At 39.4% G+C, this 20,700-nt stretch overlaps 1 protein-coding gene across 1 annotated transcript in view; it reads left to right on the forward strand.

Annotated features, from left to right (window-relative positions):
* Positions 1-20,700, forward strand: part of CADPS (Ca++-dependent secretion activator) — a 507,398-nt gene that overhangs the window by 344,575 nt on the left and 142,123 nt on the right. The window contains exons 12-13 of the mRNA XM_011998424.1: positions 6,862-7,074; positions 20,393-20,529. Coding sequence (XP_011853814.1) covers positions 6,862-7,074; positions 20,393-20,529 — 350 coding nt within the window. The remainder of the gene's footprint in view (positions 1-6,861; positions 7,075-20,392; positions 20,530-20,700) is intronic.

Consider the following 20,700-nt stretch of genomic DNA (forward strand, 5'->3'; position numbering starts at 1 on the left):
GTGTGTGTGTGTGTGTGTGTGTTGTTTCACCAGTGATGTGTGAGCTTGGCAGGTTTCAGTGACCAAGTGAGCCTGCCCAATATATCCATATTCCCTAACTACAATTCAAGAGCTCATAAGGTTAGCTGGCAGCACTTGAAAACCCTCCCTAAATGTCTTTTTTCCTGTGAAGACACCAATCCACAAGCAGAGACAATGAAGCCCTTAAGCCTTATGTAACTAAGAAAACTACACAAACGGTAGTATTTCTTAAAAGTTCTACACTGCATAAGTTCTACATCCTGCCCCCTCGCACCTCTCCCCCTACCCATTTTATCTTTTTCCCAGAAAAAAAAAATGAATAGAAATCAGCCTCAAAGAACCTTCAAAATGGGAGGGGGGTGCGAAATCATTTCAGCATATTAATGAACAACAAGCACCAACAGCCCTCTCCCGGAGAAGTTTATTTTTATGCCAAATCTGCACAAGGAAAGCATTTCCAACCATACTGCATTATTTGGCCCAAAACCTTTTTTTCTACTCCCATATTGCTCTTCCACATGCAACAAAATACACAGAAAAGAAAAACAGAGTTTGAGAGAAGATGGGGTGCTAACCTGAAAAGGTATGGCAGGGAAGACCTTGAGCCCAGCCCACTTAGTAAAATTAGCACCCTCAGAATCTCAACCGAGTGACTGGGCCCAGCCCCACCCCTTCGGACTTTCATATGTTATTTGCATCCTGCCGGAGCAGAATACAGAGCTGACCACATAAGGCATGAATTAAATGCTCTGCCTGGAAATCCTTCATAATGAGTAGAATCAACGAGTTGGAAACAAACAATTTCATGCAACTTCTCATGGAAAGGATGGGGCTCCTGCCTTAGGAAACCACTCCTTAGGGCATTCTGTGATGGTCTGTGTTCTTCTTAAGTCATTGGGTTTCCTTCAGAAAAACAGATTCAGTCCTCCTTAGGACTTTTATTTTTAAGTAGAAGGCTCGGGTGAGGCGTGGTGGCTCACATCCGTAATCCCAAGGCGAGAGGATTGCTTGAGACCAGAGTTCATGACAAGCCTGGGCAACAGAGCCAGACATCATCTATACAAAAAAAATTTAAAAATAACCAGGGCATGGAGGCACACACCTGTAGTCTAAGCTACTAGGGAGGCTAAGGTGGGAGGATTGCTTGAGCATAGGAGTTGGAGGCAGCAATGAGCTATGATTGCACTGCTGCACTCCATCCTGGGTGACAGAGATAGACCCCAACTCAAAAAATAGAAAGAATTGTAAAAATTAATAAATTTTAAAACATAAAATGGGAAGCTAAAGGGCCAGTATGAGAAGGGAAATCAATACCATCTTATGACAATAATTCCTTTTAAGCCAGTTCATTTTCCTTTCCCCCCATGTGATTGTATTTAGCCCTCATGGTAATCCCACAAAGTGGATAAGACCGGGATCATTACCCCATTTTGTAAATGAAGAAGCTGAGATTCTGAGATATCAAAGGCTATTGTTTGAGACTGCCTGGTGGCTGAGCTGGAACTCCGGGTCTAACCCATGTCATGCTTTGGCATTTGCAATAAAGCATAGCTGCATGAACAGCTATAGCAAAGCTATGGTTGTTACTTTATCAGATGAAAGCAAAATTATCTTCCCTCAGTGGGGAGGGCAGGAGTGGAGAGAGCTATTCTATCTACATGTGTAAGGAGTAACTGTGCACATATATTTTTAAAGCTTATTTCTTTTTACATCGATCCCATAGGATATAATTTATAAATTTCCTTACGAAAGATGTAAGTAGAAAGATGTAAAATGTAAATCAATTATGTACTTGAGAATAATAAGCAGCTTCCTCTATCTTTCCATGTGCTAAGTCCTATTTATTCCCCAAGAAATGTTTGATTGAAAACGGAGACTTAAATTCTCCCAGTTGTCATGGGAAAGTCTAACTTGGCACGGTGGCTCACGCCTGTAATCCCAACACTTTGGGAGGCCGAGGCGGGCAGATCATGAGGTCGGGAGATGGAGACCATCCTGGCTAACACGGTGAAACCCCGTCTCTACTAAAAAAATACAAAAAATTAGCTGGGTGTGGTGGCGGGTGCCTGTAGTCCCAGCTACTCTGGAGGCTGAAGCAGGAGAATGGCATGAATCTGGGAGGTGGAACTTGCAATGAGCAGAGACCATGCGCCACTGTACTCCAGCCTGGGCGACAGAGCAAGACTCCATCTCAAAAAAAAAAAAAAAAAGTGATTATTGGCCAGGTGCGGTGCCTCACGCCTGTAATCCCAGCACTTTGGGAGGCTGAGGTGGGCAGATCACTTGAGGTCAGAGGTTCAAGACCAGCCTGGCCAACATGGTGAAACCCCATCTCTACTAAAAATACAAAAATTAGCCACATGTTGTGGCACACGCCTGTCATCCGAGCTACTCGGGAGGCTGAAGCAGGAGAATCGCTTGGACCTGGGAGGCAGAGGTTGCAGTGAGCCAAGATTGCACCACTGCACTCCAGCCTGGGCGACAGAGAGAGGCTCTGTCTCAAACAAACAACAAAAAAGTAATTATTAAAAATAAATGTTCCTGAGCCCCACTTCTAACCTGTGAACCAGAAAGAGGAAGAGGTCAGAATCTTTGTATTTAAATAAGCACTGCAGGGGATTCCTGAACATTTGCCAGCTGGAGAGCCAAGCATTTTAACCAATGTCCTCAGATTTGAGGAGTCTCCTCAACTGCTCCCTGAAAGGTGAGTGTGCAAATGGGGAGGACTTCAGACTCTATCTCTCTCCCTCTTTCTCTTGATTTTATCCCGGTTGTCAGTGGACCCCACTGGTGGTGATTTTATGGGCTAAGAACCCCTGTGGCCTATTGCTCTCTGCCGTGGAAGGGAGGGATGCAACCAAATATTGTTGCCTTAGTACCAGCCTACAGTCTAGGTGGTTCCCCCTGACACAAGCATTTTCACTAAATAAACTCTACCTGTTTGGGTCCTTGATGTTTAATTTGGTGAATTGGCAATGTAAGTTTCACTTACAAGCTACTCCTTTTAAGCTAAAACTAAAAATGCTTCACTTTACCTTTCCCTGTGTATGGTTTGGAAAGTTTGAGACAATCTCTCAATTTCTATCCGATTAGATAATGAAGTCTTCAAATAAAAGAATATTAATTCAGAATAATTCAATGCCACAGTTTATCAAACAACTAAATTATTCTTACACGATTCATAAAGACCTTTTTTACCCTCATAAATGGACCTCGGCCATGCAAGTTGTTGGAAGTGAAATCCGTTTCTCCTAGAGAGCTGGCCAGCATTCCTTTGCCTGGTCTGCCTCCATCTATTCCCAGACGTGTCTTTGTCTTTGACCTGTGGGACTGTGCCCCTCGTTCTCCAAGGAGAGCCCATGCAAGGTCACACATCACATTCTTCAGATTCAGTCCCCAGGAATTGTTGCTTTTTCTAAGACTGATGGCCTTGCAGCACATGTGGGTCTTCACTTTGTGGATGTTCACTTTGCTTTCTCCTCTCTTGGCTCTCTTTCATCTGTCGCTGTTCTATCTCCTTCTTGCTTTCTTTGGTGTGTCCTCAGCCTCTGGTGCTTTCTGAAAAAGCCCTGTTGCTTTCTGCTGCTGTGCTTGTCATTGCTGCTGTTGCTTTAGATGTTTCTCTTTGCCCTTACTCACTCCAAAATTAGGCTTCATTTTATTGTTCATAATGACTCTTAAGAGAGCTGTTAGTGAGGGCCAGGCCCTGGATTCATGCTTTGGTGCAGTGTAGCACAATGGTTATAGTCATCAGCTCTGGAGTCAAACAGCAGAGGTCAAAAGCCAGCTCTGACACATACAAGCCAGTTTTGTGTCCATGGGCTAGTTACCACCTTCCCCATGACTTAGTTTCCTCATCTGTAAAAATGGAATAATAGTACTTACATCATAAGGCTGTTGGGAGGATTGAATAAAAATATAAAAACTTCCTCATGTCTTTCCATCTCTACATCTAAATAACTGCACAGTGGAGAGGGCTGTCCACTTCCCCAAAGTAACTCCATGAACTGACTTTCTGACAGTAGCTCCAGAAATACAGTATCCCCACCCCAGCAGCAGACCCTGGGGGAGGGGGAAGGCTTGGGGCTAGTAAAAGTGATGCCTGGTCATGTCTGTCCTGGCATTCCCTGACTGTAGCAAAATAGCTTATTCCTAAGGATACCACGAGACTAGGCTACAGGTCTATTGATCCTCTCTTCCTTTTAACTCTTTATTGCTCACTTTTCAGGCTTAAAGCAACTCTCAGAGCTCTTCTTCCTCCTCCTTCCCCTTTCAGAATTTTCCTTTTTATTGTGCTGTTCATTAGGTTTATCAGGTTTTCCCAGCTTGCTAGCTACACATCATCGTACCAAATTACGTATTTTAAAACTTTCCATACAAAATTAGGCAAAATAGTCCCTTATAATAAAAGTCACCAAAAATCTTTTAGTAAAGCTTTATTAGTGTGATATTATCAGACCCTCCATATAAAGAGGTAGCTATTTATTGTCCTAAATCCCTGGCCATTCCAAGTGCAAAACTACCAACAGACACCCGTGCTTGCAGCATAGACACCTCAATAAATAGCACAATGAAGAAGTCTTAATGTTACCAGAAATCTTTTCCAATGACAAATATCAAACAGATTACTGGCCGGACCTCATTGGAAATTTGAGGATGCTAATCACTCATTCATTCCCCTCTTAGTTTTTAATAATTGAGGAGGTGATGAGGAACCTGATGAAGATATGAAGTATTATTTCCAGCTAGAGAGTACCCAGTGATCTAAAACACAGGCTTCTGGAATATGTTGATGGACACAACATAGCTTTGGCCCAAACCGAAAGAGAAGTTTCCACCTACTTCTCTCTAAATTTTAACCTTGAGAATTGCCCATGGAAACAGATGGATCTAGAGCATATTCATTTATTAAACAATTATTTGTATACCCACTATGTGCCATGCACTATTCTAGGCACCAGGGATACAGCAGTAAGCAAAACAGACAAAAACTACCTACACGTATGAAGCAAAGCAAATTATGTAGTTTGCTAAAAAGTAATAAGAGCAATAAAGAAAAATTAAGCAAGATAAGAGATAGGTCACAAGAAGTGGAGGTCAAGGAAGGTCTCAACAGAAATGTGATGTTTAGGAAAAGACACAAAGGAGATAAGGTGTGAATCATGCAGATACCTGAAAGAAGAGTGCTCCAGGCACAGAGAAAAGCAATTGCAAAAGTCCTGAGGTGAGCACATGCCTGAGTGTTCAAGGAACAGCAAGAGGCCAGTGTGCCTACAATGAAGTGAGTACATGTGTGCATAGAGGGAGAGAGAGAGTATTAAGAGAGGAGGTTAGAGGTGGCAGAGGACCAGTTCATGGGGGCCTTTCAAGCCTTGTCAGAACCAACGCTTTTCCTCTGAGTGGAACACAGAACTGCTGGCAGGTTTTGAGCAGAAGAGTGACATGACCTGACTCTAGTGCTAAATTCAGGACTCTGGCTGCCTTGTGAGGACAGAGGCAGACAGGTCAGATAGGAGGCTATTAAAATAATCCAGGGATGATCATGGGTACATTTTTGATGGACGCAACTGGAGATGGAAGAAGTGGTCAAATTCTGGTAATGTCCTAACGGTAGAACCATCAGAATTTCATGATTCATTGGAAGTGGGTAGTGAAAGAAAGTAAAGAGTCAAAATTGACCCCAAGATTGGGGGCTTGAGCAGCAAGAGAGATGGGCTCAGCTTTGCTGAGGAGGTCAGGCAGAAAGACCAGGAGTTCAGTGTTGGGTTTCACAAGCTTGGGATGTCTATCAGATATCCATGCGGAGAAGTCAAGAAAGATATTCAAGCCTGGAGTCCAAGGGAGAGGTTCAGGTTGGAGGGAGAAATGTGACGGCCATCAGCGTACTCATGGTACTTAAAGGCTGGATGGCATCACTATGAGAGAGGGTGTAGCTAAAGAAGAGAAGAAGGGCAAGGACGGAAGGCCGGGGCATGCCAGCATTTAAAAATCAGGAAGAGGAGGAGCCACCAGACAAGACTGAGGAACAGCGGCCAGGAAGGTAGAAGGAAAGTAAGGGTTCCAGAAAGCTAAGTAAAGAAAGCATCTTGAAGAGAGGGGAGTGCAAATGCTGCTGATAGGTGGATGGGCCCAATAAAATGAGGACTTTGAATCAGTCATTGGATTCAGCAATGTGGAGGTCACTGGTCATTCAACAATGTGTCCACTGAAACCTGGACAAGTTTCAGTGAGGCAGCAGCCTGATTGGAGGCGTTGTAAGGCAGAAAAGGAGGGAAGAGACCCTTGCTACTCAACATGGGGTCCTCACACCAGCACCATCTGCATCATCTGGGAGCTTCTTAGAAATGCTGCACCTCAAGCTCAGTTCCAGACCTACTGAATCAGAAGCAGCATTTTAACAAGATGCCCAGGGGATTCATATGGGTACTAAAATTGGAAAAGCCTTGGTAGAGATTTCCCTTCATTGTAAAGAGAAGAGCAATAGGACAGTAGCTGAAGGGAGAGATGGGGTAAAGAGAGGTTTTTGTTGTTGTTCTGTTTGTGTTTAAAGATGAGGGAGAAAGTAGTATGTTTATAAGCGTCCCCCAAGCAGGCAGCCTGCTTGACAGTTCTATCCCCATCAGGACACAAAAAGGTAAGATCCAGGCTCAGAAATACTTCTTCAACATCACGGTCCCACTCTGTGGCCAAGTGAGTCTCAGATTTCCCATCCTAGGTTAATTGCTACCCCCGTTCTTCTGTCCCAAGGAAAAGCAGCAGAAACTGCTCTTTCAAGGACTGAGTCCAGTTGAGAACATCACAGCTCAGCTTAGTAGAAGTTGTTACTCCCTTTTCTTCCAGGTTTGGAGGGTGGCCGAGCCTTCTTCAATGCCGTCAAAGAGGGAGACACCGTGATATTTGCCAGTGACGATGAACAAGACCGCATCCTGTGGGTCCAGGCCATGTACCGGGCCACGGGGCAGTCACACAAGCCTGTGCCCCCGACCCAAGTCCAGAAACTCAACGCCAAGGGAGGAAATGTGCCTCAGCTGGATGCCCCTATCTCTCAATTTTGTAAGTAAATATGCCATTTTACAAAAATAGCTCAGTAAAGTAAACCTTCCAAAGTTGAATTAGAAAACCTAGTTGCTTTTGTATTTAAAATTTATAAAATCATGTTTCCTGAAAACATATAGTGAATTCAGGGGGAAAGTTGGGACAAATGTTAGATGAAAGTAATTTTAAAGTGCAATACTTGACCTTCTCCCACAAGGACTAAATGAAGGAAAGTGTATTTTAGGTGGATTTTTATCTCTGTTTTGGTGAGAGTACAGAATTCACAGCCAAACATGTATTTGTTTGAGTCCTTCAAATATAGTAGATTATGTATGTCCTTGCTTCATTTCTTCCTATTAAAAGTAATTTAAAAATAGGGTTGATTTGAAATCAACTTAAATCTGCAATTTAGAACCATTTAAAAATAAATGATGACATTATCACATGCAGTGGAAAAAAAAAAAAAAACCACAAAACATGGTACCTAAAATCCCATTCCGAGCTAAAATACTAGAGACCCAAAAATGAGACTGTCTCCTTAAACAGCCCCAGTTCATATTCAAGTTTTTTCTCCTCTTACCTCTGTGTACATTTAATTTCTTGTCCCTTTTCCATGTCTTCTTGCTACCTAAAATGGCTTTTATCTATCAATACTTCTGATACACAGGGTGAGGTGAAAGCCAGTACATGTTTGGAAATATTTATTAAAACAAAGAAAATGGAGATATAAAGTAATTCATTTTTGTTCCAAACATTCATTCTAAATAGAGTCTTTTGCTTTACCCTGAATATCAAGTCAATTAGAGATAACACGGGTACAAGTAATTTTTAGCAATAATCATGATGATTTATTACTTTAGTATGGAACTCACTCATTCATTCTAGGTCATTGAGCAACTGTCTAGAAATCAGACATGTTAATGAGAAGGACAGACAAGGTACCAGCTCTTATAATACCTGCATCCCAATGGGGAGGCCTAGATAGTAAACAAGTGAACAGATAAATAAGAGAGCTTCAGACACTGGTAAATACCATGGAGAATGTCATTTAGTGGTGACTAAGTGAGAAGGAGAGACATTAGACAATCAAAGAAGTTTTCCCTGAGTTTCAGTTCAAATGATAGGTAGTCAGCCCCACAAATATTTGAGGAAAGAGAATTGAAGCTGAAGGAAAAGCAAATGCAAATGCAGAGACTTAACCTCTAACACAGTGCTTGCACGATCTCTCCTCTGTTGCTCTTAAACAGAATATGAAAGTGGGTGGAATAATTTTGCAACTATAACTACTAAGTAGAGGTAAACTTGCATTTCGGTGAATTCTACTGCCATGTCCATTTCTGTCCAACAAGACTATATTCTTACATCTTGCAACACCCTTGTTGATCAGGAAATACAACTTCTTTTGGATCGCAAATTCTATTTATCGGATGCTCCCAGGAATTCCTGTCCAGTACTGATGGTGATGCATGCCCTTGTGGAACAGTGTAAATAATCATATAATTGCTGTGAGTTTCCACACAGAAAATCATGAAAGAATAACAAAGATTGGGGTAAGACTTGAGGGAAAAGGAGTAGCCTTCTGCCCACACCTACCACCAAGTTCTCCACTGTTGTATTCTCTAACATCTTCCTGCATTTAGGTTTACTTGAGAGCAGTAAAGAGAGTAATAGTTATTAGTTGAGATAAATCATACCCAGTATTTGTTTAATTGTTGTGTTTTTTTTTAAAAAAAAAAAAGTAAGACAAAAATCCCTCCTTTCACCTTGCCCAACATGCTCCTTTGTAATACATTTGGAAACAGTACATCCTATCATAACCTCTTGAAAAGGAATTACCTGTGTATCAGAAAAAAATTCTAACTATAATCACCATTCAAATCAACCTCATAAAGCATGTATCTCAGGTGATATTTGGAAAATACTGGTCTTATTTCCAAATAATCTTCATTTCTTCTAAAGTCATTTCACCCTACATTCAGTGTCTCTGTTCTATCATCTGCCCAGATTAAGAAACTGCTACATAGTTTGCTATTGACCCCACTTTTTCCTCACCAGTATAAGACGAAGGACATTCAGGAGTAAAATTAGAGACAAGACACTGATTAAAAAAGAAAACCTGTGATGGAAGGTGCTGAAGAAGAGATGTCTCTTCATGGAAATGCATGGGGGCTCTTGATGTAGATTTCTCTCTGTGGATAGGATTCATTTAGTTGTGAAATTAGAATGCCAGTTGTTAGGCATCAGCAGAAAGATTCAATTGAATACACACAGCTTGATGTGTATCACTACTCTAGTTGAAATAAGGAACTTTTATTAAATGGAGCATCCGAAGCAAACTCCTAAGAGTTAGAATTTGGGGGGGTAAATGATATCATCCCTAGGGAATATGTAAAGTAGGCTGAGAGATGAGTGAGAAAGCCAGATCATGCATGCCTCTGGGATTTATCAGTACCTGGTGGTAGATCTACCTTCTTCTGTACTGTCTCCTTTATTACTGCCTAGGAATGGGAGTTCTCCAGAGAGCATGAGGCCCTGCTACATCTACCAGGTTCTAAAAGAACAAGCCACTACAGTCAGCTATGGAGACTGTGTAATACAGGAAACACCTTGCACATACACAAAAATGTGAATGCACCCATTGAGTTCTGCAGTGCCCAATCTGCACAACTGTACACAGTGGCCATGTAATAAATGGCAGCCCTCACCCAGAACTTCAGTCCAATAGTGTGGATCCCAGTCATCCCATGGTTACTTTATTATCCCTGCAACAGAGCCTCAATACTGCTCCAAATACTATCTATTGCTAGTTTAAGCACTTAATAAAAACTGCAGCCAGAGTACCAGCCAGTGTGGCTTCTGTTCCTATAATTTACAAGCCAGCAGAGACAACCAGTTAGTATTTAATCAACCCAACCTTTATACCTGAGCATCTGCAAAAAGATCAAGAAAGGAACCAGGAATTTTACATTCCATGGTATCATTGGGTAGTTATGCACAGCAACCAAAAGGGAAAAAAGTGGCTAAATATGAGGGAATACAGTCTTCCCTCAGTATCCATGGGAAATTGGTTCCAGGATCCCCTATAGAAACCAAAATCCATGAATTTTCAAGTCCATTTTTAAAAATGGCATGGTATTTTCATATAACTTATAAACGTCCTCCCATATAATTTGAAACATCTCTAGATTACTTATAATACTGGATACAATGCAAATGCTCTCTAAGTAGTTATTACACTGTGTTGTTCAGGGAATAATGACCAAAAAAAAGTCTGTACATGTTCAGTACGGATGTAATTTTTTTCTGAATATTTTCAATCCACCGCTGGTTGAATCCATGGATGCAGAACCCATGGATACTGGAGAGCTGACTGTATATCATAATTATTAGTGGAGTCTGCCATAGAAGGTCATAATTACTTCACAGCTTCTGTAATTTGTAAAATTCGAACCGTCACTACTAAATAGATCAAGCCTTACGCATAGGTAACTCAGTCAAACCCACAGTGTTGATTCATACTTACGGTAACCAACTCATCCTAGTTTGCTCAGGACGTCTCTCCTTTTAGCACTGAAAATCCTGTGTCCCAGGAAACCCCTCAATCCCGAGCAAAGCAGGACGGATTGGTCACCAGGTACTACCAAGCAAAAAAGATGAAAAACAGTCATAACATAGTTGTAAAGAGCAAATTTTCATTCTTCACTTACATTTGGTTGCCAATCTATACATTGATTTATTTTAATCGAGTCACATCACAAAAATTAAGTCGATCACAGATTCTCTAGCTAACAAAAAATGTAAAAAAGAAAAATCAAGTATTGCATTTTAAAAAGGTTTCCTTGACTGCCAAAAAGGTAAGGGTCATTGTTAAGTACTGAACTCTGCACACATCTCATTAAATCTTATTTTTGAATATTTGTTCAAAGTACTTGCCATTCTTGCTAGTGAATAATTTGTAAGAACAACAGTCTTTCAGTGACTTAACTCTATAATCACTTTATTAGTATTTACAAGACAAAAGGAAGCTACATAGAAATGGAAAACTACATAGAGAAGGGAAGCAATATAGAAATATTTTTGGGGTAGAGAAAAATAAACACTCCAGTCTTGTCATGTCGCTGTCTGTTTAAGGGAAACTTAAGAATGGACCATTTTTATAGTTTGGAAAACTTGGGAGTAATTGTGAGTTTATTTGGGTCTTTCTAAATTAAGTTTAACAGTTTTTATTTTTTGCAATTTCAAAAGCTCAATTTTAAAATGAAAAGACACGTCGAGAAGAGTGGAGTGGGGTATTTATGTGGAATTGTAAAAACTGAAAAAATAGATCCTGCTATTCATTAGTTTGTGTGTGACTCTACAGAGATTTTTGGGAGGGTTTCACCAACCTTTAACACTTTTTTGTTCTTTAGTAGTTTTTTTGTGTGTGTCAATGTTGATTTATTTTTTTTCCTTTTTGTTAAAATTTAACAAAATTAAGTCAGTACCTAGCTATACAATGCTTTTAAACAAACACTTGCAATTCTCCAATTTTTAAGGCCAATGCTTCTTACGTTGGAAACGATGTCCAAATCTGTAGTTGAGTGTTCCACGATTTACTATGCCGCGTGGCCTCTCGTTGAGATACCTTATCCCCTGTCCATTATGTGTTAGTGGAACAGTAAAAATTAGTACCTCAATTCTCATTTGGATTAGGGTGGGTTGGGGGGAAGAGGGTATTTTAAGCTTTGACATTTGGTCAATGGTTATTTAATATATCACTTGCAATGAGTCATTTTAATGTCTGTTTCTCAACTAATAACTGTTAATCCCATCATAGAACCCCAAAGTTGGGTATTTTTGAGAATTGTTCTATTTTTTGCTACCACCTGAACGTCTTCAACAGTTAGGGGGATTTGGGTTACTGTTGGTTTGGGGGAGGTTGATTTTGTTTTTTGTTTTGTTTTGTTTAAGTTTTCTTGTTCAATCTTTGCTCGAACCCAAGAACTTAGGCTGCTAGGTTAGAACTCCTGTCTGCTTTCCTGAGCCTTGTTGCTAGTCTTTATGTTATTCTGGTTTGTTCCTTCTTACCCTGCTAACTTCTAGCTGGACTGAAGGGTAAGTGCTCCCCTATAGCTAGCACAGCTCAGATAATCAGACTAGATTATCTGACACCTGCAATGTGCTTCCCTCCCCCTTAAATCTTCCTCATGTCTAGACTTTGTAGTACAACTTTTCATGTTATTTTCCTGACCTTAGGTTTGAAATGTAAGCTTCCATACTGAAACTAGGATGCATGTGATGTGTGCATAATTGCCTCCTCTCCTTGGCTTTCATATTGGCATCAAATGATCCTCTGAGTAAAGCCAACCATTAACATCTAATTTTTTGTTCATTCCAAGAATATTAATTAACATCACAACAAAATGGCAAATAATACCTTTGTTTCATGGAATTCACAGCTACCTGACTGCTTAATGCCTGAAAACAGATCATTTTGCACTCTGATAATGTGCTGTTGTTGTTATTGTTGTTTTTCCTTTCCCATTCCAAAGATTCGAATGGTCAGAGTACCAATGGTGTGGTAACCATGGATACTTTAAAAAATAAGTGGGGTAGGAAACCCAGAGATGTTAACTGAGCAAGACTGGAAGAAATTGCAAAATACAATTAAGATAGCAAATGCATTATTTGAACACTAAAGAATTCATTCTACCTGGCTTAAGGGTGTGCTCTAACGTAAGATCCAATAGAGGATTAATTTGGAAAGGAGAGCTACAATACATGGAACTACCACACACAAAAACAGGAAATTAAGGACATGACTGAATCCATGTCGCTCATTTACAAATGCTTTGGATTCACAGTCTTACAATGCCAAGGAGGGTTTGAACCTCTGGTCTCAAATGTCATTCTGCTACTCCCCCAAGAACAATGACAACAATAACTTTTCTGACATCATTTGTATTTGTATTAATTTTTCTAAAAATGCCCATGTAAGAGAAAAAGGAAACTTAAAAACTTTAGAAAAATCTTTCTCTTCACTATTTGAGTTATTAATAAAAAAGAACACACACTTCCTTAATTTACGTAGGAAAAAGCTATCAACCAAAAATGTGTTGAGGAAAGACTTGGCATGAGAGGGAGTTAGAAAAATTGGTCAAGAGAGCAGGCAACTATGTATTTGAGTATTCTGAATGCCAATTTAGAAGAACTAGGTCATATCATTTCTCCTGACCATTTAATAATAGCCTTTTCTTCAAATTCTTTTTGTTTCCTTCTTTAATTTGCTTTTTCCTCCCTTTCTTTTCTCTTTTATTTTGCATAAATGTACCCCTGGCTAGCAGACAGACTTTTTTCACCACTTCAAGCAGATACTTAATTTAACTTTACTTTCCTTGAATGTCTGATGAGGCATTTTAAAAGGTTTCTCATAGAATGTAAACTTAGCGGGAATTTAGGATTTTGCTATAGTTTTTTTAAAGAATGAAAGAAAGGATGGATGAATAGATGACTGAATGGATTCTGTTCTAAACAAATATACATGTATTTTGCACAACAACGCATTGCTATCCTAGTGGATTTTTAAACAGTTGTTTGCTTTAATTCCTTTCTATAGTTTTATCTCATAAAATTTGCTATATCTTCTTATATTGTCAACTTGCAGTTGCTATGTTGCAGTAATGCAATATCAAATAATTAATTCAATATTAATGTAATTTGGATGACCCAAAACCATACTGTAAATCATGTCCCTTTTCATTGTAAGAGTAAATCACTTTTTAAAAGAATAGATTCCCACAATCAGGTCTAAAATTTTCCAGACACCATGATTTGATCTAAACAGACCATATTAAATGAAGGTTTACCTCACTGTTAACTACTTCAGACATATTTAACATATTATTCACTAGTTAATTAATTGAGTATTTTCATGCCATACAGTGATTTCTAGTAAGATTATTAATCAGGTATAGACAATTTATTTTTGCTCCTGTTAGAGTGAATGTAAAAACATCGAGTACTCTGTAAGTTAATATAACTACAGCAGGGAAAAACTAAAATCATTTATTTATTTTGCTTGAGATCATTGACAAAATCTCTGTTATGATTTTTACTCAAAGCAATTGTCTGACAATTATAGAAATTAACATTGAAATAAACATCACACACTTATCCTTTTGGGGGTATTGCCATAGTAGTTTTAAATTCAAGATTTCTGCATGATGCAATGTGAGCCATGAGAGCTTCCAAAGAAACCATCCTCTCTTGGCCATTCATATTACCCCAGTTTAGCTGAAGGGACCACGAAGCAATTAAGTTGTTTCTCAATTAAGTGGTCCATTTGTGCCTCTGGGCAGCAGGCACGTGAGGACCAGTCTTTTGCTTGCTGTGCAGAGCTCAGGCAGGGCACAACATCCCCTGGTTACTTGAGTATTCCAAGAAAAGCTCTTCTAGAAAAATCCATAAACAACCAGCTGCCATCAATCATTGTCATTTCTTTATTTCATGTCTTCTGATGAGGCTGACTACTGTCATTGTTCGTTATTGTCCAAACCATACATTCCCTCTTGTACTGTCAAGCAGATATGACAAGCACACATTTTCCATATAAGAGAGATACAAAGTCACCTTTTAATTTGCAGTTTGGGTTCACAGATGACTTTAGAGTTGCATTAGCTATTCTCTTGCCTCTAGCATCCATCAGGAGTAGCAACAGCCATAACTGTGCTCTAAATTTCAATGTTAAAGGAGCTACTTCTAGCTTATTACAAAAGGGATTCATGAGAGAGTAGAGCCTCTTTCAGACAATTTGTTAATAATATAATCATAATTATTTTCAACAGTGAATTTTTCACTAGCCCTGAAAAATTTCCAAAATGTAATATTACAAAATAAAAAGGTAGATTTGACCTTCTACCTTCAATCCCTAAGCTGTTGGAATAATAGGACAATTTCAATAAAATGAAAATTTGAAAACTATATTATTCTTCCTGGAAAATTACAGTTATTTGCTAGACATTATTGCAAGCCTATCTAAAAATATATATGTTAGGAGCAAGATCACATCAAGTATGCTTGATATTGAGATAATAGATCATGAAAACTAGTATATGGTTTTTCATTTGTAAGGGAGGAAAAAAGGAAAAGTCTATCAAACATGAAATGAACCCAAATATCAAGATCAAAGAACAACATAAATGACAGAGTAGTCAATTAGGGACCATATCACTTGAATTTTAATAAAGTAGATTAAATGAGATGAGAGTATAAAACCCACATAATAGTATCACTTTAGGAACCAGTGTTTTCCCAACATTCCTTAAATGTCAAGTCAAAATTGTTTCCAAGCAAACTTGGGGCAAGGTTTAGACTAGTTTCTGCTTGAAAGTGCACCTGCTCTCCATAAGTCTGTATGTTCATCACCTGCATCTGTGTCATGGATACCATTGACAGTTCTTGAAGTTTCTTAATGTAGGTACCAATATCAGCGTTATCCAACCAAGCTTAGTTTGAAGTCAGTCTCCTATGCCCATGTCATAAAGGACTAAAAAATCCTTATGCAAGTAAACCCCCGAAGTGAAACAGGTAGCAATGTTTGCAAGGTGTGTTGAATTATGCCCTAGCTGCAGAGCCTATAAAATCACATAGCTCACTCTCAGTACATCAGTACATCTGGAGCCCTTGAAGACCAAGCAGGACGTAGGAACTACTTCCTAAGGCTAGGTCTGACAAAGGTAAAGATGATTGAAATTGGTTCTTAAAATGTCAATCTTTGATTTCTAGAAAAATACAGCTAACGAAAAAGAGCATTAGGATGCATCTCCCGAAGCAAGAGATCATCCAAACATCACTGGGGTTTTAAGCAGCCACTTTACCCTCCTAATTCCTTTTTGCTTAACCTGATGTTCACATTCATTTTTATTCTCTTGACACATGCCAAATATTGGCAAAGGAAGTGATCCCAGAATGTCCTGAATTCAGGAATTGACTCTTTCATACTTCTTGCTCTGGGCTGTTTTCCCTCTGCTAATGTCAACATTGGAGTTTTCTTTTGCTTTAATCAACCAATTCCAACTGTTTGTACAGGGAAAAATGGAGTTGCAAGAGCATTTTTTTTTTTATGTTTGACACTGTGGAAGAACAGACCGGGACAGTGCAAGAATGACTGTATGGTGTTGCTTGGGAAGCGCCCACAAGTTCTTTGAAACAGAATTTGGAACAGCTGGACCACTGCAGTGTTTTATTTTAAAATAGACAACATATGTAATGCATATGGTCCTAGACATGTATGGAGACACAGGCAGACAATCTGAATGGTATCCAAAGACACCTGCACCTAGAATTCTGTTTCCTTCTATAAGATTTTTTTCCCCTAAGAGCACATGTTCCTACTTTTGGATTTGCAAGATACCATCTGAATCCCCATGTGTGTGACTCCTTAATAAAGTCAATGAGAAGTTTCCTGGGATGAAGGTGTCAGAGTAAGTCAGTTAATAACCCCTCCTGAGGACCTGGCTCCTCTAAGAGCTGGTAGGGGAAATAACAGATTAGAAACTTGCCCTCATGGAACATGTTATCTACTAAGGGATTCAATTTTATGTATGTGTCTTGACCACAGAGAAATTGGAAAATAACCCAGTGAAAACACGGAGACAGTATGTAGGAATTGGTTATACAGGGGCAGAAAAGAATTAAAGCAGAGAGATAGGGAAGGACTCCCAGCTTCCTAGAAATGATAAGGTTTAAGAAGCAAAGAAGGAATAGAACGTTAGCTATAAATGCAGAGACATCCTTGGCTCACTAACAACTTGAAACAAACTGGCTTTTCAAACACTAAAGATCCTGCTTGTTTACTCCTCGCTAATGTTTATCGAGCCCTTAATATATGCCAGGGCCCTAGGTACTTTCCAGGTGCTTCTCTTCAGATCCTCTCAACAGTCCTCTGAGGGTAGACTTGAATTTTACCTTCAATTTACAAGTGAGGCCAAGGAGGCCCGGAGGCATTAAGCAACCTGCCTCGTATCACATACCTAGTGGTGGCAGAGCTAGTCTCAAATCTAATCTTTGTGACCTGCCTATGCCCAGCCACTTAACCACTTGCTTTGCTAGCTCCCACTAAATAAGCTGTTTCCAATCAATGTAGTATATAAATATTCCATAAAATCAAGAAAGAAAAATATTTGTTAATAGAGTAAATTTCTGTATTTATTCTGATAAGATAAATTCTGATTTTAACAAATTTGTACTTAGTGCCTACTATGTGCCAGGTACTGTTCTAGGGCTGGGAATGTGGCAAAAACAAAAATATGAAAACCCATGCTTGGATGAGCTTAAACATCAGATTATTTTCATTAGCACCTTGAAACAGCACTCCCGGCTTACTCCTCCTCCTTTTTTTAATAACATAATAAGCTCAGTAAATATAATAAACTCAATGAAACTCAAAGACTTTGTGGGAGCCAGCCACCCTTGTAAGCGCTCTTGAGTTGTTGGAACCATTAGAATAATGAGCCCAATTTTGAGTAAACGATAATTTGGGGAAAGTAAAATCCAGAGGCTGCTCGCTTTACTTGCTGGAAATTCCCACTGCATTAAACTCCATTCCACACATAGTGCGCAAGGGATCTAAGGATCATTAAGTTACAGCCTATGACGGCAGGAAGGGAACTGAAAATTCAGCTCCTTTTACACACAAGGAAACTGATGCTCAGAGAGATAAACAATTCAGCCAGCATCCTACAGTTATTTAAAAACAGAGCTCAAATTAAAATCCAGACCTCCTAAATCCAGTCCTAGGCTCATGCTACAAGTGGATGGGGAGAAAGAGGAGAGAAAGGAAGAAGGGAAAAGGAAGTTTTGTTTTGACGTGGTTACTTTTTTGAAAACGAAAGCAGACTGATTTTAGGCTTTTCTGTAAGCTTGCTTTAAAATGTTAGTAAAAAACGAAATTGTTAGTTAGACTTACTCTTAGCCTAGAATTAGCACCACAAAGCCGCATTCATTGAGCCATTGTGATGGACTGGGGGGTGGGGAGTGGGTCTGAATCCAGGTCTCCATAGAGGAGCCAAGTCGCCTTTTCAGATCCATTTCCTGAGTGGCCAGCAAAGCGAAATAGGTCATCAGCAAAGTTTTCAAGAGTTTCAACAAACAAACAAAGAGTAAGAGACTTGAAACATGTGCCATATTTTTTTTAACAGCTACAAAAGAGCCCCCTTCTCTCTAAGCTAAATGACCAGTTGTACCATCATAATTGAAGGCAATAAAATAGCCAAGCCAAACTGGCAGAGTAAGGCCCCGGCCGGTTTGTCAGCTTGCAGCCTTTTCTGAGAAATCGGAGAGCAAGAAGCTGCTGCTAGCCAAAATGCCTGATCTATCTGTTAAAATTGGGAGGCGAGGGATGGATGAGGCTTTTTATGAGGATGAAACAGCATGAGCAATTCGTGCGTACCCCACGCTCAGTTTTTCCTGAGTTAAATTGATTTGGGACTGACAGGTTGGAGGTGAGAGGGCAGAGTCTATCAAAGGGGATAGGGAAATGTCACCTGGATTGCAGGAGTGTCATTATGCCAGGGGAGACTACAGTTGGAGCAGGTTTAAGACACTTGCCTTGGGCCAGAGGAGTCACACACATGCCCTAGAAGCAGCTAGCTTTCCCGGGAGCAACAACTTCCTGGTCATCCTAAGTCAAAGAAGAAATGTAGTTTGGAGACCAAACAACCGAACTGAAAGAAGCCTCCCAGATGAAGCAGCCAACCTCAAGTTGAAAGCACTTTCCTGAGGATAAATCTAAGGCAGTTAATGTAGCAAGAAGGATTCTCTCAGATTCTCTAATATAATTCCTGCGCATTTGATATCCTTTCCAAAAGCTGTGTTTTATTATTCTAATGGAACGATTTGGCTGTTAAAATACACATTCTTCAACTTGCCTTCTGGAACCCGTTGCTTCTGTGAGTCTTGGGCATAAACGACACAGCTCGTTCAAACACGGACCACTTGCTGCTTCTATGAAAAATGGCAACTTTTTTAAAAAAAAATTCAAACAATAAGGAGGTATAAATCTAACAATACCATGCATTTAGGTTTGAATGATTTATTAATACAATACCAGTAATAATAGGAGAAATCATCATCTGAAAGTCACACTGCTAACCATAACCCAAGCTTACAGCCATACCCCAAGCATGGGAGAGGAAAAAAAAAAATAAGCTGCTTGGAACCGAGGCCACATATGAAAATATTATCCAAACTACTCCCAAGTCAGAAATCGGTTTTTCCCGTGTCCTGACAGCATCACTAGTTCCTGGCAGGTCCCCGTATTCCAGTAGAATGTTTCCTGCAAAAGGATGAATAAAATCTTTCGCTCGATTTCATACAAGATTCTTTTTCTCCATAGTCTGCATATCAGAAGAGTCAGTAAAGATGAGGTGGAGTGAGCCAATTTCTTTAATGGAGAGCACCTTCATTTCTACCTCTTTAGGATTTGCCTGGTCACACACGAGTTGAATTCTCCGAGTTATTTTGCCAGTTGAGTATAGTGTATTTTAGTTACACGTGTTGAGATTAATTAGTTAGCCCTTAGGAGGTTTTGCCTACAGCCTTCACCCCGTAAGGAAAAGTGTGAATACATTGAGACTATTAATTCACAATAAATGGCAGATCATAGCCCTTGCTGAGTAAATTTGTTTGTCTCTTTCCTAAGCTTTGCTAACTGAGTAAGCACACTATAAGGCAATGTCCTTGATTATCACAAACTAAATTCCCATTTAACTTAATCTCCAGGTTTCAATGAAAATCTTTTTTTTTATTTTTAATTTTGGAGGGTGGGGACTCAAACCTTTTATGAAACCAAATTGGCAACGCGGATTTGGAAGAAGAGGATATAAATATTGTCACTTTGCTGAAAATCAGCATAACCCTTTTTTCAGATAATCCCAATAATTGCAGAGAAATTGCTGTAGACATAACCACTGGAATGGCAGAATCTATTGAAAACCAACAAAGCTAAATAGGCTATCTTAAGCAAAGATCCGATCTGCTTTCAGTGTTTGGTGAAATGCAGGCGAAGTTACCGTCTTGTGCTTAGTTTTTAAAGAACAACATAAATGCACTGGAAATGTGATCATTTGATAAACATGTTGATGCCAATATATTTTTGCCTAAATGCAATAAACTCACCAGTAAGTGATGCAAGTTGACAATGGGAGGTAAAAAGAATATCTTGGGGATGTTGGTGGGAGGCAACGGGGAAACAGCTAACGTTCATAATGTCTAGTGAATTCCTGTGTATTTGAAATGTCAAAGAAAATGTGATGTGTTTCTCTAAATTGTGTCTCTCTCTACATGTATAAATGAACAGACGCAGATAGAGCTCAAAAACATGGCATGGATGAATTTATCTCTTCCAACCCCTGTAACTTTGACCACGCTTCCCTCTTTGAGATGGTACAACGCCTTACTTTGGATCACAGACTTAATGATTCCTATTCTTGCCTGGCAAGTATATTCTTTGGTCTACAGCAATTTAAACATAACATTTTTTTTTCATTTAAATATTTATCTACCTTTATGTCAGAAGCTCTTTTCTCCATTACAGAATCCCTTTAACAATTATAAATGTGTTCCCGATTTCCTGGGTTGAGATAGTTTTACTTACCAAAGAAACAA

This window comes from Mandrillus leucophaeus, unplaced genomic scaffold (genome assembly GCF_000951045.1).
Source record: "Mandrillus leucophaeus isolate KB7577 unplaced genomic scaffold, Mleu.le_1.0 Scaffold57, whole genome shotgun sequence".
Taxonomy (NCBI): domain Eukaryota; kingdom Metazoa; phylum Chordata; class Mammalia; order Primates; family Cercopithecidae; genus Mandrillus; species Mandrillus leucophaeus.